This window comes from Rhinoderma darwinii, chromosome 1 (assembly GCF_050947455.1).
Source record: "Rhinoderma darwinii isolate aRhiDar2 chromosome 1, aRhiDar2.hap1, whole genome shotgun sequence".
Taxonomy (NCBI): Eukaryota; Metazoa; Chordata; class Amphibia; order Anura; family Rhinodermatidae; genus Rhinoderma; species Rhinoderma darwinii.
In genome coordinates, this window is record NC_134687.1 from 299,880,461 (window position 1) to 299,907,707 (window position 27,247).

The following is a 27,247-nucleotide window of genomic DNA, read 5'->3' on the forward strand; positions in this document are numbered from 1 at the left end:
GTGCTGAAAGAGTTAAACTGGTTCAGCACCATGGACAGTGACTTCCGATCACAATATACATATACGTGTAAAAAAACAAGAGGTTCTGACTTACCGATAACTCCCGGCTTCTTTCTCCAGTCCGACCTCCCGGGATGACAATTCAGTCCAAGTGACAGCTGCAGCCAATCACAGGCCAATCACAGGCTGCAGTGGTCTCATGGACTGCCGCGTCATCCTGGGAGGTGGGGCCGGATGACAAGAGAGGGACGCGTCACCAAGGCAACGGCCGGGAGACCGGACTGGAGGAAGCAGGAAGTTCATGGTAAGTATGAACGTTTTTTTTTATTCACAGGTTGGTGTATATTGTAATTGGAACTCACTGTCGAGGGTGCTGAAAGAGTTACTGCCGATGAGTTAGCTCTTTCAGCACCTTGGACAGTGACGGGCGTCGACTAGCCTCATCTCTATGATGGGTGCTGCGCGAAAATCACGCAGCCGCGCATCATACACGGATGACACACGGAGCTGTCAAGTGCCTTTTGCGCACGCAAAACGCGTTTTTTTGCGCGCGCAAAACGCACATGCTCGTGTAAATCAGGCCTAAAGGCCATATTGGTGCAAGTATGTTGCCTTCAATTACTCTTCCATGGTTCCCTGCACAAGGTAAAAAGGGCAGCTGCAACCTGCTCATGGAGACGACGAACATATTGCTCAGATTTGTCCAAATCTTTAGCAGCGCCCTCTGCTTGGAATGAAAAACGGACAGCAGTCCAATCAAATAGCATATGGCTAGATTTAAAAGCACAACTTTTTCAGGATTAAGCGTCACATGCAGTGAAACGGCTGTAATGCCGATACTTGGAGCAGGAGTACGGTGTTTGACCTAGTTGCCCAGGTGTTTGTTTTATGAACCAGGAACAAAATAAAAAAAGTGTGACTATTTCTAAAGCTGGCGAGTGTTGTGCTTGATTTTCTATTTGCTATTTTCTTACGATCTATTGCTGCACCCTTATATGGTTTAGCGCTGAGCACCAACACAATCTATCGCAAAGTTTGCTACCACAAGAATAGCGATATGGCTTGAAACAAATGGGAATAGTGTATGTGCCAATTGAACTTTCTATGACCACAACCTTTTTATTACCTATACAGAAGATCAGGATTAGGTATGAAATGCTCAACGTCCGATGTATGGATCAGTCGAAAACTTAATACAGGAGGTGTAGTAGATCCTCCAAACACACGAAGAATGCCCCCTGGAAAGGACATTGTGAGTTCTCCTGAAATATGTACGCCCAAGCTGCAGGACAAAAAATGTGGATATATATATATATTCAATAATTCCATAATTCGAAACACTTTTTTTTTTTAAACCACAATTTTTATTTGCATCACTTTGAATTCACAAAAACAGAAAAAAAACACCCCCTCCCCAATTCCCTACCCAACCTACAAGGTACACCCATGTTCCCACATGTTCACAAAAGTCAATATGTCATGAGACAAATAGCAGATCAGCCCATATTCCGGTAATTTGTGGGAGATTATCACCGCCTGTAAAAACGGAGAATCATGACATGTATAAAAGAGTAGATATTCAGAACTTCCCAAAATAAATTTTTCTTAAAGCGTCCTCAGTGAACATATTCTGTATCTGACTAATGTGGCCAAAGCTAACCCCGGTTAGCCAGGTCGACCATAGGTACTCAGATTTCTTCCCTGCTCCCCTCAACCATATTTTTCCATGGAGACTAGAGAATTGGGAGAAGTCAATGTTGGGCAATACATTTCCTGGCCATATATAAGTGTCTCACTACAGACACCTCAACTGGTTCAGACACCGGTAGATCTTCAACATAGCCAAGTATACAAACATAGGGTGTCAACGTAAGAACAATGGCAATATTTGGAGTTGTGATCACCTCCCTCCAGAAACACGCCAGATTTGGGCATGAACACATCATATGAAGTCAGCTTTATGAATCTTACATCTGTTACAGAAAGGAGAGTCCCGCAACCCAATTTTGTACTAAAAGAGCGGCGTTCTATAAACTCTCAAATAGAACTCAAATTAAAAAAACATTTGTATTTATTAAAGTCATGCCGTTGCCCCTCCTCTATGGGACCAATATTCCCCTCCCATTTTCCTTTGATATTTAACCCCTTAGTAACCATCAATATGCCTTTTCATAGCAGTCACTAAGGGACCTTAGGCTAGGCCCAGTCTAAGCCCTGCACGGGTGTCCTGTGCAGGCCGGGGCCCGGCTGTCTATCGACAAACGGGCTCCTGCTCCACCCCCTACGACTGAAGTTGACTTAGATCGCGGCCGTTTAACCCGTTAAATGCCGCAGTCATTACCGACTGCGGCATTTAAATCATTTGCAGAGGGAGGGAGCTCCCTCTGTCACCCATCGGCGGCCCGCAAATGCAATCGCAGGTCTCCGATGGGGTGTCATGGCAGTCTAATAAAGGCCCCCAGGTCTGCCCTGGGCATATGCCTATTAGGACGCAGCAGGCAATAATGCTTTGGTATGCTAAGTATACCATAGCATTATAGCAGCGATCTAAAGATCGCATAGTAAAGCCCCCTAGTGGGACTACTAAAATAATAAATGTGAAATAAAGATTATTAATAAAAATCACAGTAAAAAAAAAACAATAAAACCATTTTTTTCCCATAAAAAGTGGATTTAGTAAAAGTGTAAAAAAGAAATGAACCTACACATATATGGTATCGCCGCAACCGTAATGACCCAAACAAAAGTTAATAGCTTGGTCATTAGGGCCTAAAATAGGCTGGTCACTAAGGGAGTTAAAAAGGAACATTTCAGCAGTTTAACCCCTTCAGGACTGAGCCTGTTTTGGCCTTCAGGACGTAGCTGATTTTTCAAATCGGACATGTCACTTTATGTGGTAATAACTCCGGAATGCTTTTGCCTATCCAAGTGATTCTGAGAGTGTTTTCTCGTGACATATTGTACTTTATGTTAGGGAAAAAATGTGGTCGATAAATTCAATATTTATTTGTAAAAAACACCAAGATTTAGAGAAAATTAGCAAAAATTTGCATTTTTCTAAATTTAAATGCATCTACTTGTAAAATAGATAGTAATACCACACAAAATACTTACTAGTTTATATTTCCCATAGGTCTACTTTATGTTTTCATCGTTTTTTGAACATTCTTTTATTTTTCTAGGACGTTACAAGGCTTAGGACTTTAGCAGCAATTTCTCATATTTTCAAGAAAATTTCAAAAGCCTATTTTTTCAGGGACCAGTTCAGTTCTGAAGTGGCTTTGAGGGCCTTATATATTAGAAAGTCCCCATAAATCACCCCATTTTGAAAACTGCACCCCTCAAAGTATTCAAAACAGCATTCGGAAAGTGTTTTAACCCTTTAGGCGTTTCACAGGAATTAAAGCAAAGTAGAGGTGAAATTTACAAATTTCCTTTTTTTTTTCGAAAATTCATTTGTAATAAAAAATTTCTGTACCACAGAAGGTTTTACCAAAGAAATGCAACTCAATATTTATTGCCCAGATTCTGCAGTTTTTAGAAATATCCCACATGTGGTCCTAGTGTGCTATTGGACTGAAACACAGGCTTCAGAAGCAAAGGAGCACCTAGTGGATTTTGGGGCCTCCTTTTTTTAAGACTATATTTTAGGCACCATGTCAGGTTTGAATAGGTCTTGTGGTACCAAGACAGTAAAGACCCCCCAAAAGTGACCCCATTTTGGAAACTATACCCCTCAAGGAATTTATCTATGGGTATAGTTAGCATTTTGAACCCACAGTTTTTTTGCTAAATTTATTTGAATTAGTATGCGAAGATGAAAATCTACTTTTTTGGTGAAAAAACGTAACAATATTAAATTTTTACAAGGAATAAAGTAGAAAAAAAACACCCCAACATATGTAAAGCAATTTCTTACGATTATAGCAATACCCCATATGTGGTAATAAACTTCTGTTTGGACCCACAGCAGGCCTCAGAAGAGAAGGCGCACCATTTGGATTTTGGATTTCTGAATTTGCTGGAATAGTTTTCAGTGCCGTGTCGCGTTGGCAATGCACTGGAGGGATGAAAACTGTGGAAACCCCCCAATAGTGACCCCATTTTGGAAACTACACCCCTCAAGGAATTTCTCTAGGGGTAAAGTTAGCATTTTGACCCCACAGTTGTTTTGCTGAAATCATTGGAATTAGTCTGTAAAGGTAAAAATCTACTTTTTTTCCTGTAAGAACTTAGAAATGTTTAATTTTTACAAGGAATAAAAGGAGAAAAAGCACCCCAACATTTGTAAAACAATTTCTCCTGATTACGTAAATACCCCATATGTGGTAATAAACTGCTGTTTGGACCCAGACCGGGGCTTAGAAGGGAAGGAGCGCTATTTGGCTTTTGGAGCTCAAATTTAGCTGGAATAGATTTTGGGTGTCATGTTGAATATGCAAAGCCACTGCGAGACTGAAACAGTGGAAGCCTCCCAAAAGTAACCCCATTTGGGAAACTACACCACTTAAGGAATCTATCTAGGGGTATAGTGAGCATTTAGGCCCTACACGTCTTTTCCGGAATTTATTAGAATTAGGCCGTGAAAATTAATATCAACATTATTTCCACTAAAACGTTGAATTTTTTCAATTTCACAAAGGATAAAGGAGAAAATGCACCCCATCATTTGTGAAGCAATTTCTCCCGAGTACGGCAATACTCCACATGTGGTCATAAATGTTTTTTCATTAGAAAATAATTAACCCTTTCCGGACTGATCCATGTTTTGCTTTTTCTTTTTCGTTTTTCCTCCCCGCTTTCCGAGAGCCACAACTTATTTATTTTTCCGTCAATAGAGTGGTGTGAGGGCTTATTTTTTGCGGGACGAGCTGTAGTTTTTATTGGTACCATTTTTTGGAGACTTGAACCAGCGATCGTTAGATCACTGGTAGAATACACTGCAATACTAATGTAATGCAGTATATTGTCATTTTTACATGATCCTGTAACAGCGCGATCGCTGTTTCTGTCCGTTAGTCCCGGGTATCGGCTGTAATACACAGCTGTTACCCGCAGCGTATGGCGCGGGCTCAGCGCGTGAGACGCTCCATACATCACCCCCCACACCATGACAAGGTATTAAGTCATGGTGCACGAAGGGTTTAATGCGCAGCCGATGGTGGAAAGTGAAAATTAAAATTTTACGCTGATGTGCCATTTTAGTGCACTATATGTTGTGCCCAGTTTGTGCCACAAATACCACAAATAAAATATTAACCAGGTTCTCCTGGGTATGGCGATGCCATATCGGTGGACGTAAACGGCTGTTTGGGCAGACTGTAGGGCTCAGAAGGGAGGGACGCTATTTGGCTTTTGGAGCGCAGATTTTGCTTGGTAGAAGCTCTGGCGTTTCGCTGGTATTTCAGTTTATAATGTGGGGACATGTGTAGGTTGGGCAGAGTACATCAGGGGCATAATAAGAGGGTATAATAATGGGGTAAATAAATAATAATCCGCAGATGTGGCCAGTGTTGCACTTATATTATAAATGGCGCCCAATTTTATCCGCTTTTGGAACGCTCTGCACATTTTGCATCGCCATAATCTGGGAGCCGGAACTTTTTTTATTTTTTCACCACCAGAGCTGCGTGAGGGCTTATTTGTTGCGGGACAATCTGTAATTTTCATTGGTACCATTTTGGGGTACATGCGATTTTGTTGATCACTTTTTATTCCATTTTTCTGCAAGCAAGGTGACCAAAAACCATCAATTCTGACAATGATTTTTATTTATTTTTTACAGCGTTCACCCTGGGCTATAAATGACCATTATCTTTTATTCTGCGGGTCGGTACGATTACGGCGATACCATATGTATATAGGTTTTTTATGTTTTGCAGCGTTTGCGCAATAAAATAACTTATTTAGAAAATAAACTATTTTCTGTGTCACCATATTCTGAGAGCCATAAGTTTTTTATTTTTCAGTCCCGTTTTTTGCGGGACAGGTTGTAATTCGTATCGGTACAATTTTGGCGTACATGCGACTTTTTGATCACTTTTTATTGTATATTTTGGGAGGGGTGGTGACCAAAAAATTGTGATTCTGGCATTGTTTTTCATTTATTTTTTTTGCGGTGTTCACCGTGCGGGAAAAATAATATTATCGTTTTATAGTTGGGGTCGTTACGAATGCGGTGATACCAAATATGTGTACTTTTTTTTTTACGTGTTCTGCTTTTTTCCTATAATAAGTCTTTTAATAATAGGAAAAAAAATGTTCATGTTTATGTCACTTATAACATTTATTTTTACACTTTTTTTAAAACATTTTTATTCTTTTTTTTTACTTGTCCCACTAGGGGACACTTAGACCTGCAGCTCTGATCGCTGCTGGAATACATTACACTACACACGTAGTGTAATGTGTTCTACCTGTCATTGTGACGTAACAGTCACACTGACAGGAAGCCTACGACGACCACCCTCCGGGTGGTCCTCATAGGCTTCTGTACATGGCAACCCGGAAGCCATTGTCTGGCATCCGGTTACCATGGGTACGATCTGATTTCACATGGGGGCTGCCGATCGGTGCTAAACAAATCGAACGCCGCAATTAAGGGGTTAACTGCCGAAATCAGCGGCGATAGGCCGCTGATCGGCAATGGGGAATGCAGGGCAGACACCCTGCACAGTTAACCGCCGCTGCAGTGTAGCGCCGCGCGGCGGTTAACTGTCAAAGCACAGACGTAACTGCACGTCAAGGTGCGCGAACTTACTGCACACATTGACGTGCAGTTACGTCAAGGTGCAGGAAGGGGTTAATAAGTGTTTGTAAACACGTCTCCGACCTTCCACTACACCTTCTACAACATATAAATTGTATGCGTTCGCTTAGTATAAAGAGTAATAAATAATCCGTGGTCGAGGAATGCCTTATCATAGCCTTAGATCCTGATTCCACTACCAGTCCCCATACTCTGCATACCTGCAATTAACTTTGCAAGAAAAACGTTGGGGGATCTGAATTGTGGAGGACATATAGTATGTTACGGCCGCGGTCACGGACCGCGACCTCCACTTACCTGCCTGCCGCAGATCTTCCTCTTCCTACCCACGTCTCCCTCCCCGGAGACGCCGGCACATGCGTCCGCTCTGATCCGTAGTGCTCGCGCGCTGGTTCCCGCATATGGAAATAATTAATTATTTCCAAATCAGCCTGAACTTCGGATCCTTGCCTGAGCGTTGTTTGTAATTCCCATGTTAGTCTTTTAAATGGTTCCTTAGTGTTTTCCCGTTCCCAGTGCTCCCGGGCCCTGCTACCTGTATCCCGTGCTGTGTTATTGTTCCTGAGCCTGTTTAGTGATTGGAGTCATGTCCTACTGCATCCTTTGTCATCCGCCGCATCTGGCACAACGTGCTAAACCTACTACCATCCGTGCCAGAGCCCTGCCACCATCCGCACTATTATTTCAGGTACCCTTGTGCTACGAGCTTGTATAGACTTTTGCATACTGTGACTTAGTAGTTGGGGCATCCATGTAATTTTAAAAGGGTTGGTGCAACCAACCACTGATAATAGAAGCTTACACCAAGCGTCCATTTTTTAAGTTTAAACTTCTGTAATAATGGGTTACATTTTAACCGCTCATATTCCAATATCGATGTGGATATTCCTATTCCCAAGTACTTGATGATGGATGAACAATCCTAAAGGTCCCCTTTCCTAACAACGTCAACAGGTTATCCATTGACCTGCATCAATTCCGATTTAATCCAATTTATGGACAATAGAGAATATTGCCAAAAGATTTCAATAGTGGATGTAATGTTACGCATTAACACTCCAGTATCACCTAACAAAAGCAGCATAATGTCAGGGAAGAGGGCTATTTTCTCCTCTATGCCCCCTAATACAGGCTGCCAATGGTTTAATGGTGATTGTGATGAGCAGGAGAGACGGGCGGCATCCCTGCTGTGTGCCCTTGCCCAGAGTAAACGCCCCATTGAAAGCATTATTCACCCCAACACCCCATCCAGCAGCTCAACGGAGGAGATAAAAGCCATCTTGGATAGAATCAGTCAAAGGAACTTCCACGCCTTGGCCGCGTTCAATGAGCAAATTGCTCTCTGGCCAGGGTTGTCAACTGGTAGTTGTAAATGGAGATATAGCCAACGTAAACTAATTGGCGTCAATTTAGCTGGCATAAATATGGTTTGATCTGTATGTATGAGAGTAGTCACCACACTGGAGAGGCCTGTGCAAGTCAGGAAGCAAGGGGTCCTTTTCCGGATTGGGAACCACTACAATTACAGCTTCCTGCATAGAGTCTGGGAGATACCTCTTACCCAATGCCTCAAAAAAAACAAAACATAGTAGCAGCTCCAGCAACACCACATCTCCAAATTTCTTGTAAATGGAATATGGAGGAGGTATATAAAAAGAAATTAAAATACATTTCACAGCAAATATTTTATAATACATGTATCCTTTCCTCATCCAGTTCTTTAGATACATAATAAGGAGATGGATCCATGAACAAGGACATTCACCCATCTAGAATTTCCATATGCGTGGAATGGAAAGAAACATCCCATTTACGACCTGTTTAAAATGCCTTAAAACTATCTTTTGTAAGGTGTGTCTCTAGGAGACTGACTATCACCGGCATCTGAAGTTGAAAATAATTGAACAGTAACCATTTAACTTCCCTCCTTTTCCCCATTTTTCACTTTTGTTTTTTCCTCCCCACCTTCCAAAAGCTATATTTTTTTTGAATTTTTCAGTCTATATAGCCATACAAGGGCTTGTTTTTTGTGGGACAAGCTGTAGTTTTTCATGGCACCATTTATTCTACTGCATAATGTACTGGGAAGCTGTAAAAAAAATATTTGTGGGGTGAAATGGGCAGAGAAACAGCGATTACGCCACTTATTTGGAGGTTTTGTTTTTACGGCATCCATCACGTGGTAAACACTACATATTCACCTTATTCTACAGGTTGATACGATTACGGCGATACCAAATTTATATATGTTTTGTTTTAGGCGTTTACCACTTTAAAAAAAATAAATAACGATTTGATAAATTAAAAACATCTTGTGTCACCATGTTCTGAGCCATAACTTTTTCATTTTTCCATCAATTTAGTGATGTGAGGGCTTAAAATTTGTGGGGTGAGCTGTAGTATTCACGGATATCATTTTGGCGTATATGCGACTTTTTGATCACTTTTTATTTCATTTTTTTGAAGCGCTAAGGTGACCAAAAACCAGCAATTTGCGTGTGTGTAATATATTAATATACATATATATATATATATTTATTTACAGCGTTCACCGAGCGGGTTAAACACTAGATTGTGATGGTTCGGACTTTTACAGACGCAGCGATACCAGTTATGTTAACTTTAATTTATTTTTTTTTAACATGGATTTAGGGGAAAAAAAAAAATGGGAAAAGGGGTGTTTTTTTGTACTTTTAATACTATGTTTTTTGGAACATTTAACGGTTTACTTTTTTTATTAGTCCCCTCGTTGGATCGCTTGCATGATATACTGCAATACTAATGTATTGCAGTATATAGTGATTCTGACAGTCTCCTTTGAAGCCCTGCCAGAGGCAGAGCTTCAAATCAGTATAAAAATTGCAGACCTGGGGGCCTTTGTTAGGCGCAGCCAACCTGATAATGCTAGTAAAAATTGTGTCCCAAAACCTTTATTAGAGGCTATATTAGACAAGTGGGCATGAACCAGCGATTCTCCTGAGGTGGAGCTACCTCACAGCCTCGGACGCTGTGCTATCAGCATGAAGCTGCTTCACACACAGTGTGAGAGACTGTTGTGCCCAGTAGACGCCAGCACTCGCGGTTTCACGGTCTGTGGCTTAAAGGGCCAGCACACGCACCAGTGAATTATTCCCTACAAAACCCCCTGATCACCATGGACTATAAAATGAACTCTGCCCTCTCCCTCCTTTCCGGAGCGTTGTTGTTGTCTTTCCATGTTAGTTAATGGTCCCTTAGTTGTATCCTGTTCCCAGTGTTCCCGTATCCTGATTCCTGTAACGGTTTGTTCCTAAGCTGAAGTCTAGCGTTGGAGTCAGGTTTGTTCCATGTGCCACGTCCAGTGTCACCTGTGCCACAAACCTGTGCCAAAGCGTCTGCTACATCTCGTGTCTGTCTGGACTCTTACAGGCACTCTTGTGCGAAGACTTTCCATTGACTGTTTGGCTAGCTGACACTCCGGTACGGCGGATAGGCCTAGTGGGTCCACATACCCCGGAATCGTGATAGACGGAGGCTGGAGGGATGGGGGATCACTTTAAATAGACATCTCTGGCTGTGGACCACCTAGCTGGTGGCATATGAAAGATGAGATTCTAATCTTTCATATGCCACCAGGATCGCAGTTCTAGTTGTGAAACAAACAGAGGTATCACCAGTTGAAAAACAGTCGGAAATGGAAGCTGTATAGTATATGATCACGCTGCGTTGCTGGGCTGGGCAGAGGAGAACTGTAGGACGCAGATTGGACAGTGTCATACAGAAAACATTACACCGCCCGGAGTGAAATGAAAGAGTAACCTCCCATTTGGCAAGTTTAGTCAAATTAGCATATTTAGAGACGCACACTTAACTTTGCAAAGAATACATTTGTTTGTAAAAATAAATAAATTACACTGTAGTTATTAGCTGCAAAACGGCTAGATTAGTTAGGAGATAGGGCATTAATAAACTAGTGACAGATCCTCTAACAGGATGTCCCATGCCTTGAACTTTCCACGATAAAAAACAAAACAAAAAAAAAAACACCACATACTTTTTCATCCATTTACATAATAGATATCAAGTCAGGGTTGTGTTCCTTGTTCATTACACATCTTATTAGTCAACTAAATTCAGCAAGAGATAATAGCACTTATATCATGTAAATGAGGTAGAAAAATACAGGTGTACCTAAACCATACCCACAAACAAACAAACAAACAAACACAAAACATCCTTCTTCCACCCTGAAAATTTAATTTAACCAGGTAATCTGGGGCACAAGTCCACCTTGGAACTAGGCTAGAGAACCTTCCACTAAACAGTAAACATAATAAAACTGTACTCTTCCTGCTACAAGTGACAAGCAGTCAGATCTGACTCCTATTGACCAAAAAGGGATGGGAATAAACGCTCAGAAAAAATTTGTTCCTATTGCCAGGAAAAAAGCCACTAATAGAAATCAGGGTAATCGTGCTAATACTATAAAGCATCATTAGAACGAAAAAAATCTCTGGTCACTTTAACCCCTTCAGGACGCAGATGGTTTTGGCCTTGTGCAAATCTGACATGTGTCACTTTATGTGGTAATAACTTGGGAATACTTAACTATCCAAGCGATTCTGAGACTGTTTTCTCATGATATATTGTACTTTATGATAGTGGAAAAATTTGGTCGATAAATTTAATATTTATTAGTGAAAAACACCAAAATTTAGAGAAAATTAGCAAAAATTAGCATTTTTACTAAATTTAAATGTATCTGCTTGTAAAACAAATAGTAATACCACACAAAATAGTCATTAATTACCATTTCCCATATGTGTACTTTATGTTTGCATCGCTTTTTGAACGTCCTTTAATTTTCCTAGGACGTTACAAGGCTTAAATCTTTAGCAGCAATTTCTCACATTTTCAAGAAAATTTCAAAAGGCCATTTTTACAGGTACCAGTTTAGTTGTGAAGTGGTTTTGAGGGCCTTATATATTAGAATCCCCCAATAAATCACCCCATTTTAAAAAAAACTGCACCCCTCAAAGTATTCAAAACAGCATTCAGAAAGTTTAACCCTTTTGGCGTTTCACAGGAAATAGAGCAGAGTAGAGGGGAAATTTACAAATGTCATTTTTTTTTAACGAAATTCATTTGTAATAAACAAATTCTGTAACACAGAAGGTTTTACAAGAGAAACGCAATTCAATATTTATTGCCCAGATTCTGCAGTTTTTAGGAATATCCTACATGTCGCCCTAGTGTGCTAATGGACTGAAACAGTTCTCAGAAGCAAAAGGAGCACCTAGTGGATTTTGGGGTCTTTTTTTTTTAGATTATATTTTAGGCACCATATCACATTTGAAAAGGTCTTGCGGTGCCAAAACAGTGGAAACTCCCCAAAAGTGACCCCATTTTGGAATCTACAACCCTCAAGGAATTTATCTAGGGGTATAGTTAGCATTTTTAACACACAGGTATTTTGCTATATTTATTGAAGTTAGTCTGTGAAAATGAAAATCTACTTTTTTTCTGAAAAAACATAGAAATGTGTAATATTTAGAAGGAATAAACAATAAAATGCACCCTAACATTTGTAAAGCATCTTCTCCCGATTACGGAAATACCCCATATGTGGCAATAAACTGCTGTTTGGACCCACGGCAGCGCTCAGAAGGGAAGGAGCGCCATTTGGATTTTGGAACGCAGATTTTGCTGGATTGGTTTTCAGTGCCATGTCATGCTTGCAACACCCTCGAGGGACCAAAACAGTGGAAACCTCCCAAAAGTGACCCCATTTGGGAAACTACACCCTCAAGGAATTTATCTAGGGCTACAGTGAGCATTTCTACCACACAGGTTTTTTGCATAATTTAGTCGAATTGTGCCGTGAAAATGAATATAAACATTTTTATCCACTAAAATGTTGCATTTTTTCATTTTCATAAGGGATAAAGGAGAAAAAGTCGCCCTAAATTTGTAACGCAATCTCTCCCGAGTATGACAACTTTTTTATTTTTCCATCAATAGAGCGGTGTGAGGGCTTATTTTTTGCGGGAAAGGTTGTAGTTTCTATTGATACCATTTAAAAGTACCATATAATGTACTGGGAAACGGAAAATAAAATTCATTGTGGGGTGAAATTGGAAAAAGCTGCGATTCCATTGCTTTTTGGGTTTCGTTTTTACCGCTTTCACCGTGCGGTAAAAACGACAACTTAACTTTATTCTGCGGGTCAATACGATTACGGTGATACCAAATGTATATATATTTTTTTATATTTTACTACTACTTCAAAGAAAAACCTATTTGTTAAAAAAAATAAATTAAAAAAAAAAATTTGTTTTGTATCAACATTCTGAGAGCCATAACTTTTTATATTTTGGTCGATAGAGCGGTATGAGGGCTTATTTTTGGCGGGACGAGCTGTAGTTTTCATTGGTACCATTTTTTGGTACAAACAATGTTTTGATCACTTTTTATTACATTTTATTTAGAGCTTTGGTGACCCAAAAAACAGTGATTTTGGCGTTTTAAATTATTTCTTACGGCGTTCATTATGCGCTAAAAATTTCAGTTTTACTTTATTCTGCGGGTCAATACGATTACGGCGATACCATATGTATATAATTTAAGGTTTTGCAGCGTTTGCACAATAAAATCACTGGTTTATAAAATAATTTATTTTCTGTGTCACCATATTCTGAGAGCCATAACTTTATTTTTCAGTCAAAAAAGCGGTGTAAGGCCTCATGCACACGAACGTATTTTTTCCCTCCCGTAAATACGGGTTCTTGGTCACACGTATTCGACCCGTATTGCACCAGTATTTAAGGACCCGTTCCCGTAAATACGAGTCCGGTGTCCCCAGTATTCCACCCGTATTTACGGGCACGTTTTCGCTGCAAAATTACACTGCACTGCACTAATCGGCAGCCCCTTCTCTCTATCAGTGCAGGATAGACAGAAGGGGCAGCCCTTTCCGAGGTAAAAGTAAAAGAAATTCATACTTACCCGGCTGTTGTCTTGGCGACGCGTCCCTCTTTTGACATCCAACCAGACCTCCCTGGATGGCGCAGCAGTCCGTTTGACCGCTGCTGCTTGTGATTGGCCGCAGCGGTCACATGGGCTGAAACGTCATCCCGAGAGGCCGGAATGGAGGAAGAAGCAGGGAGTTCTGGGTAAGTATAAACTTCTATTTTTTTTTTACTCGTTGATTTAGATTGTGATCGGAAGTCAATGTCCAGGGTGCTGAAAGAGTTACTGCCTATCAGTTAACTCTTTAAGCACCCTGGACAGGGACTATCCACTGACGTCGCCTAGCAACGCTCCCGTAATTACGGGTGCACACACGTAGTCACCCGTAATTACGGGAGCCCCATAGACTTCTATGGGCCTGCCTGTGCCGTAATTACGGCCTAAAATAGGACATGTTCTATATTTTTCAACGGCCCGGGCACCTTCCCGTAAGCATACGGGGAGGTACCCGTGGCCAATAGAAGTCTATGGGCCCGTAATTACGCATGCGTTTTTACGTTCGTGTGCATGGGCCTAAGGGCTTGTTTTTTGCGGGACGGGCTGTAGTTTTTATTGGTACTATTTCGAGGCACATGCAACTTTTTATTCTATATTTTGGGAGGGGTAGTGACCAAAAAAAAGTGTTTCTGGCATTTTTTTTAGTTTGTTTTTTTTGCGGCGTTCGCCATGTGGGAAAAATAACAGTTTTATAGATTGGGACGTTACGAACGCGGTGATACCAAATATGTGTACTGTTATTTAACGGTTTAATTTTTTTCCTAGGATAAGAGACTTATTATAGGAAAAAAAAGTTATTTTTACACTTTTATAAAACATTTTTATTAACTTTTTTCACTTTCTTTTTTTTACTTGAAGCTCTGATCGCTGCTAGAATACATTACACTACCTAGGTAGTGTAACGTATTCCAACTGTCAGTGTGACGTCACAGTCACTGTGACAGCAAATCTACGAGGACCAGCCAGAGGCTGATCCTCATAGGCTTCCATACATGGCAGACCCGGAGGCCATTGTCTGGCCTCCGGGTGCCATCACAAGAATCAAAAGCCCCCACAATTGCATGGGGGCTGCCGATGTGCTACAAACACCCTAAATGCGCCGATCGCAATCAAGCACCGCATATAACGGGTTAATTGCCAAAATCAGCGGCGATGAGCCGCTGATCGGCAACAGTGAAGTGTCAGCTGTCGGGGACAGCTGACCTCCCGGTTCCCGATGCACACTGTCATTGACACAGTCACCGGCAGTGTGCATCGGGAACGACACAGTGACTTCCTGTCACTCTGACAGGAAGTCTATCAGGAGGCTGGTCCTGATAGGCTTCCGTACATGGCAGACATGGAGGCCATTATTTGGCCTCCGGTCGCCATGCTAGCCATCTGCAAACCTCACGATTTCAGTGTGAGGTCTGCCGATTTGCTAAAACCCCTAAAATGGGGCAATTGCAATAGATCGCCGCATTTAAGGGGTTAATTGCCGAAATCAGCGAAAATGAGCCGCTGATCGGCAACAGTGGAGTGTCAGCTGTCGGGGACAGCTGGCCTCCCTGTGCACACTGTCGCCGACAACTTTGGAGACCACCGTGGCTATAGACAGATCATGTCGTCGATCATCACTTATTAATGGACCGACCCGTTCTTCCAGATCGCGAACCCTCCCATCAACTGCGGTAGTTCGTTTTGACACGGTCTATATCCCATATCTCAGAAAGGCAATGTCCTCTTTGAGAGTCCCCACCTGCATGACGGCCTTAAATATACCCCCAAAAGTCGGTTCAGATTGACTCTTGGCTGGGTGTGTATGAGCAGGCACAGGGGGCTGGGGTGTGTGCACCAGAGAGAATGAAAACGGCTGCGCTATGTGTGAAAACTGTGCCCCGCAGTCCTGCTGGTTCCTCTGCATCACATTTTCCCTCCTCCACCACCTCTACCTGGTCAGCACTTGACTGATCCAAAGCATATATAGGAGTATAAAGTACAGTTAAGTTTACCGCTCAGACGGCACTGGTAACAGTCCAATATCATTCAGTATGGACACTCTCTCCCCAAAAAAATGCTGTGGACAATCCGTAATCCAATCAGGGTGTGGATGGTAATTCTTATCCCTATAGTCCCACAGAGCTCCGTATCATCTCTCGACGTTCAAAGAACTCCTGGTGGGAAAAGGATTTTATGTCTCTAATAGATGGAAAAAGGAAGACACATAGTACAACACCCTCTGGAAAAAAAGATTGCTCCACGCCAAGTTTAAACCATGCTCACAGAAGTAAGCAGAAATAAAAGCATCAAGGTAAGTAAAAATCTTTACAATTTCTAGGCGGCACACCAAAACACTCTCGCCCGACCCTGGGTTTCGCCCTTCCGGCTTCCTCTAGGGCATGTGTGACGTGTCTAATTGACAAGTTTATATAGCCGCAAAACATTTAAATTTACATACATATCAAAAAAAGGTTAAAAATACATATACAACCAATGATCTCTTCAATATAGAGAGAATCTGATCTTAGCATAATCTTGTACATATATATATATATACACACTTCTAAATATTATTACTTTTTATTTAAATACATTCTCTTTAGTATAATATGTTGTTCTTCTACTTTTTAAAACAAGTCTATTCACCACTTTTATAATTGGTTAGATTCCACATATCATCCCATATCCATTATATTGATTTTTATTTATATTTTATCAGTTGTTTTATATTCTCTATCTCCATTTTTCCACTTAGTCTGATCTGTGGCCAATCTCTAAACCCTCCAGAGCTTCAGTGAGCTGCAGCTAATCAGAAGAATGGAGTTCTGCGGAGACAAGATCCCTTGGTCAAGTTGCTATGTGTGAACGAGTCTCTTAGTAATACTATACATAGGGCAGTTTTTGCAAAATTACATAAGCTAGAACTACCAATATGGACCAGAATATCTACCAGACACATACCATGATATCTCACCAATATTAATAAGTACTTGGATAAACAAAAAAATAAATTAAAAAAAATTATATTATATTATATATATATATATATATATATATATAAAATTTTTTTATAAAAAAATACTTCAATTCGAAGTCTGAATTGAGTCCTAAGGGCTGAAGTGTTTTTAATTGATATATCCAAAAACTTTCTTGCTCATTTTTTTTTATATAATCCTCCTCCAATGATTATCAATTGTCTCAATAGCAAAGAATTTAGTGTCCTTGGGATCTTTATGATGGAATTTACAGTAGTGTGCTGACACACTATGGTCCATCTTGCCTTTTCTGATGTTGGTGTTCTGCTATTCGAGTTTTCAATTTGCGGGCAGTACGTCCTACATATAACTGCCCACAGGGACACTGCAGTAAGTATATAACCCCTTTACTATTACACGTTGTAAAATGTTTGATCTCATATTTTCTTTTATTTTCGGCATCCATAAAAAAGGTAACATTCCCCTTTCTTTTATTATACCCCACTTCTTTACAAGCTTTACACTCATTACAGGAAAAAAATCCTTTTGTAGCAATAATTGGTTTTGTGGGAGCTTTTATAAAACCGAGTAATTTTATCCTTTATATTTGGTGCCCTACGATGTACAATACTAGGATTTTTTGGCAACCTAGACCTTATAACAGGATCGTTCCTTACAATATGCCAATTCTCTCTAATAATATTTTGTTTCAATGATGAACTTGTGGAATATGTAGTTGTAGTAATGAACGGAACCCTTAATGTTTTATCATTATCATCAATTCTCTTTGTATGATCATTATACATTTTTTTTATGTGATCGACAGAATGGACTACGAATTCTTTTCTAACCGCCTTCAATGCGAACGACACCCTCCGTTCCTCATAATTCCTTTCTATCAAACGAGATTTAATAACTTGCGACTGTGCGTCAAAGTCCCCTATTTTTGGACAGTTTCTCTTTATTCTTTTAAACTGCCCTTTTGGGATATTCCTAAGCCAAGGTTTGAAATGGCAACACGAACATTCAATATAACTATTACAGTCAGTAGGTTTGAAATAATTTTTGGTGTACAGTACATTATTTTCTATAAAAATTTCCAAATCCAGAAAGCTAACTATTTTTTATCATACCCTGAAGTAAAGGTCAGATTACAATTATGGTTATTAATATAAATTGATGAAAGTTAATAAATTCTCTGTTCCTTCCCAAATAATAACCACATCATCTATGTAACGTTTATACAACTTTATGAATTCACAGAAAAGATTATTATTATTAGAGTAAATAAAAGAATCTTCCCAGACTGCCCGGTACAGATTTGCCTAACTTGGTGCAAATTTAGCACCCATAGCAGTACCAGCAGTCTGAAGGTAATAGTCTGAATTATACCAGAAATAATTCTTCTCTAAACTAAACCTAATGAGGTCTATAATAAAACGACCTTGTTCAGGAGTCCTATTTTTATCCATACCAAGAGTACGTTCTACAGCCTGTATCCCTAATTCGTGAGGTATACAGGTATACGATGATGAGACATCGCATGTGCATAAAATAGTGTCTCTAGTGACATTCACGGTTTTGAACTCCTCGATTACATGTGTGGAATCTTTCACATGGGATCTACTAGCAACAACATATTTTTGCAAGAAACAATCAATATACTCAGAGATGCGACTAGTTAGTGAATCTATTTTGGCTACAATTGGCCGACCCGGCGTAAACAACTTTCAGATTTTAATTAGTTTTTTCCTCCCCACCTTCAAAAAGCCATAACGTCTTTATTTTTCCGTCAATATAGTACTATAAGGGCTTGATTTTTGCGGGACGAGTTGTAGTTTTTCGTAGCACTATTTATTTTGCCATATAATGTACTAGGAAACGGGAAACAAATTATTTGTGGGGTAGAAAATTAAAAGAAAACCGATTCCTCAATGGTTTTTTGCGCACCGTTTTTACGGCATTCACTGTGCCATTAAAACAACATGTTAACTTTATTCTGTGGGTCAATACGATTACGGTGATACCAAATATATATAGTTTTTTCTATATTTTACAAGTAAAAACCTAAGTTTAAAAAAAGAAAATTTATTTTGTGTCGCCAAATTCTGAGAGCCATAACTTTCTTATTTTTTTGTCGATTGAGTGGTATGGGGGCTTAATTTTTGCAGGATAAGCTGTAGTTTTTTAGAATACCATTTTAGTGTACATGCGACGGTTTGATCACTTTTTATTTCATTTTTTTGTGGGAGATTAGGTGACCAAAAAATAGACATTCTGGCGTTTACAATTTTTACGGCGTTCACCATGCGGGTTAAATAATGATATATTGTAATAGTTCAGACTTCTACGGACGCGGCGATACCAATTATGTTTATTTTATTTTTTTACTATGCTCTAGGGGGAAAATGGGAAAAGGGTTTTTGTTTTTTTTACACAACAAAAACAAAAAACTTTAACTAATTTTTTTTTATTAGTCCCCCTAGGGGACTTCAACCAGCGATCGTTAGATGCCTGTCAGAATCACAATATACTGCAATACATTAGTATTGCAGTATATCGTGCAAACGATCTATTAAGCCCTAATAGGCTTAATAGGTGTACAAAGATGGCGGACCTGGGGGCCTTAATTAGGCCCCCAGGCAGCCATAGCAACCATCGCCCCACCCCCGCGATTGCGTTGCGTGGGGCGCGATGAACGGTTAGAGGGGGCCGCCCTCTTTCTAACGATTTAAATTCTGCGGTCGCTATTGACAGCAGCATTTAATGAGTTAAACGAGCGGGATCGTGCTCGAGCGTGATGCCACTCGTTACTCTGAATTATCGGCTGCAACAAACAGCCAACACCCGCATCATATGGAGCAGGTTCACTCAGTGAGCCCGCTCCATATTTCCCTTACCCGGCTATGACGTAACTGTATGTCATATGTCGGGAAGGGGTTAAAAGGATAAAGAAAAACTGTACAAAAATAGGGGACTTTGATGTACAGGCACAAGTTGTTAAATCTCGTTTGATAGAAAGGAATTATGAGGAACAGAGGGTGTCGTTCGCATTGAAGGAGGTTAGAGAAGAATTCGCAGTCCATTCTGGCGATCACATCAAAAAAATTTATAATTATCATACATTGAGAATTGAGGATAATGATAAAAAATTAAGGGTTCCGTTACTACATATTCCACAAGTTCTTCAGTGATACAATATGCCAATTCTCTCTAACAGGATTGTTCCTTACAAAATATTATTAGAGGGTCTAGGTTGCCAAAAAATCCTAGTATTGTACATCGTAGGGCACCAAATATAAAGGATAAAATTACTCATAGTTTTATAAAAGCTCCCACAAAACCAATTATTGCTACAAAAGGATTTTTTTCCTGTAATGAGTGTAAAGCTTGTAAAAAAGTGGTGTATAATAAAAGAAAGGGGAATGTTACCTTTTTTATGGATGCCGAAAATAAAAGAAAATATGAGATCAAACATTTTACAACGTGTAATAGTAAAGGGGTTATATACTTACTGCAGTGTCCCTGTGGGAAGTTAAATGTAGGACGTACAGCACACAATTTAAAAACTTGAATAGCAGAACACCAACATCAGAAAAGGCAAGATGGACCATAGTGTGTCAGCACACTACTGTAAATTCCATCATAAAGATCCCAAGGACACTAAATTCTTTGCTATTGAGACAATTGATAATCATTGGAGGATTATATATATAAAAAAAAAAAAAGAGCAACCAAGAAAGTTTTTGGATATATCAATTAAAAACGCTTTAGCCCTTAGGACTCAATTCAGACTTCGAATTGAAGTGTTTTTTAAAAAAATTATATATTTGTAATTTTTTTTTGTTTTGTTTATACACGTACTTATTAATATTGGTGAGATATCATGGTATGTGTCTGATAGATATTCTGGTCCATATTGGTAGTTCTAGGTTATGAAAATAATTATGCAAAAACTGCCCTATGTATAGTATTACTAAGAGACTAGTTCACACATAGCAACTTGACCAAGGGATCTTGTCTCAGCAGAACTCAATTGTTCTGATTAGCTGCAGCTCACTGAAGCTCTGGAGGGTTTAGAGATTGGCCACAGATCAGACTTAGGGCATGTTCACACGCAAACTCAAATACTGAGCTGTTTAATGGAAATCCGTACCCGATTTAAAATTTTCAAGTGTTTTTGAAGCCGAAAATGAATTTGGAGCTTCCTTTGAGGCTTCTTTACAGGCATTTGAGGCGTTTTTCATAGTGTTCAATGGAAAATCAGCGCCAAAAAACGCCTCAAGAAGTGACATGCTACTACTTTTTACGAAGCGTCTTTTTACGCTCCGTTTTTGAAACAGCGGCGTAAAAAGACGCCCTATATGAACTAAATGTTGTTTTCCCATTGTTTTCAATGGGAAGATGTTTGTAGGCGTTCAGCTTCCGTTTTGTCAGGCAGTTTTCCAGGCGTAAACGCCCCGAAATACACCTTAAAACACTGCATGTGAACATACCCTAAGTGGAAAAATAGAGAGAGAATATAAAACAACTGATAAAATATTAATAAAAATCAATATAATGGATATGGGATGATATGTGGAATCTAACCAATTATAAAAGTGGTGAATAGGCTTGTATAGCATAATATATGTTGCTCTTCTACTTTTTAAAGAGAATATGTATTTAAAGAGGCTCTGTCACCACATTATAAGTGCCCTATCTCCTATATAAGGAGATCGGCGCTATAATGTAGGTGATAGTGATGCTTTTTATTTAGAAAAACAATCTATTTTAAACCACTTTGAGCGATTTTTAGCTTTATGATAATGAGTTTCTTAATGCCCAAGTGTGCGTGTTTTTACTTTAGACCAAGTGGGCGTTGTACAGAGGAGTGTATGACGCTGACCAATCAGCGTCATACACTTCTCTCCATTCATTTACACTGCACTAGCGATATAGTTATATCGTTATGTGCAGCTACATACACAAACACTAACATTACTGTAGTGTCCTGATAATGAATATACATCACAACCAGCCTGGACGTGATGTTTATTCAGAATCCTGACCACTTCTGAATCTTTTCTGTGAGATTCCAGCAAGGCAAGCGTGATCTCGCGAGATTACAATGTAACCTGTCATTTCAAACGAGATTACGCTTGCCTTGCTGGAATCTCACAGAAAAGATTCAGAAGTGTCAGGATTCTGAGTACACATGACGTCCAGGCTGGATGGTCATGTGTATTCATTGTCAGGACACTGCAGTAATGTTAGGGCTTGTGTATGTAGATGTACATAGCGATATAACTATATCGCTAGTACAGTGTAAATGAATGGAGAGAAGTGTATAACGCCGATTGGTCATACACTCCTCTGCACAATCCCCATTTGGTCTAATGTAAAACACGCCCACATGGGCATTAAGAAACTCATTAGCATAAAGCTAAAAATCACTCATAAAGTGATTCAAAATAGATTGTTTTTCTAAATAAAAAGCATTACGGCCACCTACATTATAGCGCCGATCTCCTTATATAGGAGATAGGGCACTTATAATGTGGTGACAGAGCCTCTTTAAATAAAAAGTATAATATTTAGAAGTATATATATGTACAAGATTATGATGATAAGATCAGATTATCTCTATATATTGGAGATGATTGGTTGTATATGTATTTTTAACCATTTTTTGATATGACGAGCTCATTTTGGCCTTCAGGACCAGCCCCATATTTTCAAATCTGACGTGCCAATTTATGTGGTAACTCTGAAATGCTTTTGCCTATCCAAGCGATTCGGAGATTATTTTCTCGTGACATTGTACTTTATGCTAGTGGAAAAATGTGGCCAATAAATTCATTGCTTATTTGTGAAAAACACCAAAATGTAAAGAAAATTTGCAAAAATTATGATTTTTCTCATTTTAAATGTATCTGCTTGTAAAACAGATAGGAATACCACACAAAATAGTTACTATTTCATATTTCCCATATGTCTTCTTTATGTCTGCATTGTTTTTTGAACATTTTATTTTTCTAGGACGTTACAAGGCTTAGAACTTTAGCAGCAATTTCTCACATTTTCAAGAAAATTTCAAAAGGCTATTTTTCAAGGACCAGTTCAGGTCTGAAGTGGCTTTGAGGGCTTTATGTACTAGATAGACCCCATAAATCACCCCATACTAAAAACTGCACACCTCAAAGTATTCAAAACAGCATTCAGAAAGTTTAACCCTTTAGGCGTTTCACAGGAATTAAAGTAGAGGGGAAATGTACAAATTATTATTTATTTTTTTTGCCGAAATACATTTGTAATACAATTTTTTCTGTAACACAGGTTTTACCAGAAAACACAATTTTATATTTATTGACCAGATTCTGCAGTTTTTAGAAATATCCCACATGTGGCTCTAGTGTGGTAATGGACTGAAACACAGGCCTCAGAACCAAAGGAGCACCTAGTGGATTTTGTGGCCTCCTTTTTTTAGAATATATTTTAGGCACCATGTCGGGTTTGAAGAGGTCTTGTGGTACCTAAACAGTGGAAATCCCCCAAAAGTGACACGGTTTTGGAAACTACACACCTCAAGGAATTTATCTAGGGGCAAAGTTAGCATCTTGACCCCACAGATATTTTGCCATATTTATTGGAGTTTGTCTGTGAAAGAGAAAATCTACTTTTTTTCTGAAAAAATATAAAAAAAAAATATTTGCAAGGAATAAAGAATAAAAAGCACCCCAAAACTTGTAAAGCTACTTCTCTCGATTACAGCAATACACCATATGTGGTACTAAACTGCTGTTTGGACCCACAGCAGTACTCAGAAGGCAAGGAGCGCCATTTGGATTTTGGAGCGCAGATTTTGCTGGAATCGTTTTTAGTGCCATGTCGCATTTGCAACACCCTGGAAGGACCAAATCAGTGGAAACCTCCCAAAAGTGACCCCATTTTGGAGACTACACCCCTCAAGGAATTTTTCTAGGGGTATAGACCCCATATTTTGACCCCACAGTTTTTTTTGTTGAATTTAGTGGAATTAGACCGTGAAAATGAAAATCTACTTTTTTCTACAAAAACATAGAAAGGTTTAATTTTTACAATAAATAAAGAGGAAAAAGCACCCCAAAATTTGTAAAGCAATTTGTCCTGATTACAGCAATACACCATATGTGGTAATAAACTGCTGTTTGGACCCACAGCAGGACTCATAAGAGAAGGAATAATATTTGGCTTTTGGAGCTCAAATTTAGCTGGAATAGTTTTTGGGTATCATGTCGCATTTGCAAAGCCCCTGAGGTACCAAAACAGTGGAAACACCCCAAAACGGACCCCATTTGGGAACCTACACCCCTTAAGGAATCTATCTAGGGGTATAGTGAGCATTTAGACCACACAGTTCTATTGCAGAATTTATTAGAATTAGGCTGTGAAAATAAAATATCACAAAAATGTTGAATTCTTTCATTTTCACAAAGGATAAAGGATGAAAAAGCACCCCAACATTTGTAAAGCAATTTCTCCCAAGTACGGCAATACCCCACGTGGTCATAAATGCTTTTTCAGTAGAAATTAAATTAACCCTTTCAGGACTGATCCATTTTTTGCTTTTAAATTTTAGTTTTTCCCTTCCCGCTTTCCAAGAGCCATAACTTCTTTTATTTTTCCGTCAGTAGAGTGGTGTGAGGGCTTATTTTTTGCGGGAGGAGCTGTAGTTTCTAGTGACACCATTTATAGTACCATATAATGTACTGGGAAACTGAAAATAAAATTCTTTGCAGGCTGAAATTGGAAAAAGCTGCGATTCCTCCATTGTTTTTTGGGTTTCGTTCCTAAGTCTTTCACTGTGCGGTAAAAACAACTTACATTTTTTCAGAGACTTAATACGATTACGGTGATACCAAATTTATATTGTTTTTTTTAAATATTTTACTAATTTTACAAAGTAAAAACTGCTTTGTTTCACAACATTCCAGGAGGCATCAGTTTTTTTTATTTTTTGGTCGATTTGAGCGGTGTGAGAGTTTCTTTTTTGTGGGACGAGCTGTAGTTTTTATTGGTACAAATTTTTATTTTTTTTTACTTACAACTTTTTGATCACTTTTTATGTTTTTTTTTTTAAAAGCTAAAGGTGGTATTTTATATTCTTTACTTTTGACGGCATTCCCAGTGCGAGTTAACAGATGGTATATTGTAATAGTTCGGACTTTTACGGATGCAGCGATACCAATTTTTTTAGTTATTACATTACTTTAAAGAAAACATGGGAAAGGGGGATATTTTGGACTTTAAATATATTATAATTTTTTTCACTAATAATTTTAACTTTTTATACACATTTTATTAATCCCCCTAGGGGAATGGAACGAGCGATTAGATCGCTGGTACAATACACTGCAATATTAATGTATTGCAGTATAATGTAATTTTTACAGGCTCCTGTAAAAGCAATCGCTGTTCCTGTCAGTTAGTCCCGGGTGTCAGCTGTAATACATAGCGGACACCGGCAGAATATGGAGCGGGCGCAGCGCATGAGCCCGCTCCATATATAACCCCCCCGCACCACGACATGCTATTAAAGGAACAGTGTCATGGCAAATAATTTTTTTATATGTTAAAGATGTTAGTGCTGTAATAAAAACGTTTATATTCATTTGTGTGTTTGTGTTTTACTGTTTCTTATTTTTACACTTTTTCTTCCCTATGGGGGCTGCCATTTTTTGTTCCATTTCTGTGTGTGTCGATTAACGACACACACAGACATGGAGTACGGCAGCCACAGTCCCATAGGGACTGTGAACGGCTCCCGTCCCATTCACGTCCGTGTACGGCGTCTGTGTGGGAACTGCGCATGCGCCGCTCCCACACAGTCCTATTCGAAATTGGCGCCGTCCGGCGCCATTTTCCTGTGGACCGGAAGTCGCGGCCGGACTGTAATATTACTACTTCCGGTCGCGGCTTCCGGACTTGTGCACATGGAACAGCGGCAGCAAAGGGAGCGGACGGGCCGGAGGGAGCCGCGGCGGCAGGAGCAGGTAAGAGATTTCAATGTATGTTAGTGTTTGTGTGTGTTTACTACTGTATGTAAACCTACTACACTGTGGGTTACCTCAAAAAATGGCGACACACAGTGTAGGAGGTTAAACCTTTCAAACCCCTCGTTTATCCCGGCACTAGCCAGGATAAAGGAGGGGGGGATGCTGAGAGCTCACTAGAGCGAGGGCTTTTAACCCAATGTTGCAATGCTGCAATTTTGGGAACTAGCTCAATCTAGTGACCAAAAATGGGTAGTATTATAAATTTGAAAAAATTTATAATATTTCCTGACTCGCGAAAAAAATAAAAAAAATTTGTACAATGTTTAATCACCTACACACTAAATGTTTAATTTTTAAAAAAAAAACATGTTTTTAGGGCAAGACCATGCCTTTAAGTCGTGGTGCGCAAAGGCGTTAATGCACTGCATATGGTGCAAAGTGAAAATTAAAATTTTCCACTGATATGCCATTTTAATGCACAATATGTTGTGCCCAGTTTGTGCCACTGAAGACAAATACCTCATACAATGTTGAGCGGGTTCTCCCGGATATAAAATGTCATATGTGGACGTAAGCTGGTGTTTGGGAACGCTGTAGGGCTCAGAAGGAAGCGAGAACCATTTGGCTTTTGGAGCGAAGATTTTGCTTGGTAATAGTTCTGTTTGGGGTTTTGCTGGTATTTCAGTTTATAATGTAGGGGGTATATGTAAGCTGGGCAGAGTACATCAGGGCATAAGAGGGTATAATCATGCGGTAAATAAATAAATAATAATTCATAGATATGTGGCCGGTGTCGCACTGATAAATAGTGCCCGATCTTATCCGCTTTTGGACACAGAATATAGCGACAGAAATTGTGCAGAGAGCCAGAACTTTTTTATTTTTTTTCCACCGAAGCTGCGTGAGGGCTTATTTGTTGCGGAACAATCTGTAGTTTTAATTGGTACATGTGATTTTTTTTTTATCACTTTTTATTAGATTTTTTGGGGAAGCAAAGTGACAAAAAAACAAATTCTCAATGTTTTTTTTTTTTTTTTTTACAGTGTTCACCGTGCGTTATAAATGACATTTTACTTTATTCTGCGGGTCGATACGATTACGACAATACTATATGTATATATTTTTTTTAGGTTTTGTGGCGTTTGCGCAATAAAATCACTTTGATAAAATTATTTATTTTTTGTGTCACCATATTCTGAGAGCCATAACTTTTTTTTATTTTTCAGTAAAAAGAAAGCTGTGTAAGGGTTTGTTTTTTTGCGGGACGGGTTGTAGTTTTTATTGGTACTATTTTGGGGTACATGTGACTTTTTGATCACTTTTTATTCTATATTTTGGGAGGGGTGATTACCCAAAAAAAATTGTAATTCTGACAATGTTTTTCAATGATATTTTTTTGCGGTGTTCACCGTGCGGGAAAAATTATATTATAGCTTTATAGTTTGGGTCATTACAAACGCGGAGATACCAAATATGTGTACTTTTTTTTTAACATTTTAATT

General features: G+C 39.2%; 1 protein-coding gene across 5 annotated transcripts in view; it reads right to left on the bottom strand.

Annotated features, from left to right (window-relative positions):
- Positions 1-27,247, bottom strand: part of LOC142648115 (F-BAR domain only protein 1-like) — a 226,121-nt gene that overhangs the window by 13,167 nt on the left and 185,707 nt on the right. For all 5 annotated transcript variants that reach the window (XM_075825420.1, XM_075825423.1, XM_075825421.1 and 2 more), the window contains one exon: positions 1,127-1,282. In XM_075825420.1, coding sequence (XP_075681535.1) covers positions 1,127-1,282 — 156 coding nt within the window. The remainder of the gene's footprint in view (positions 1-1,126; positions 1,283-27,247) is intronic.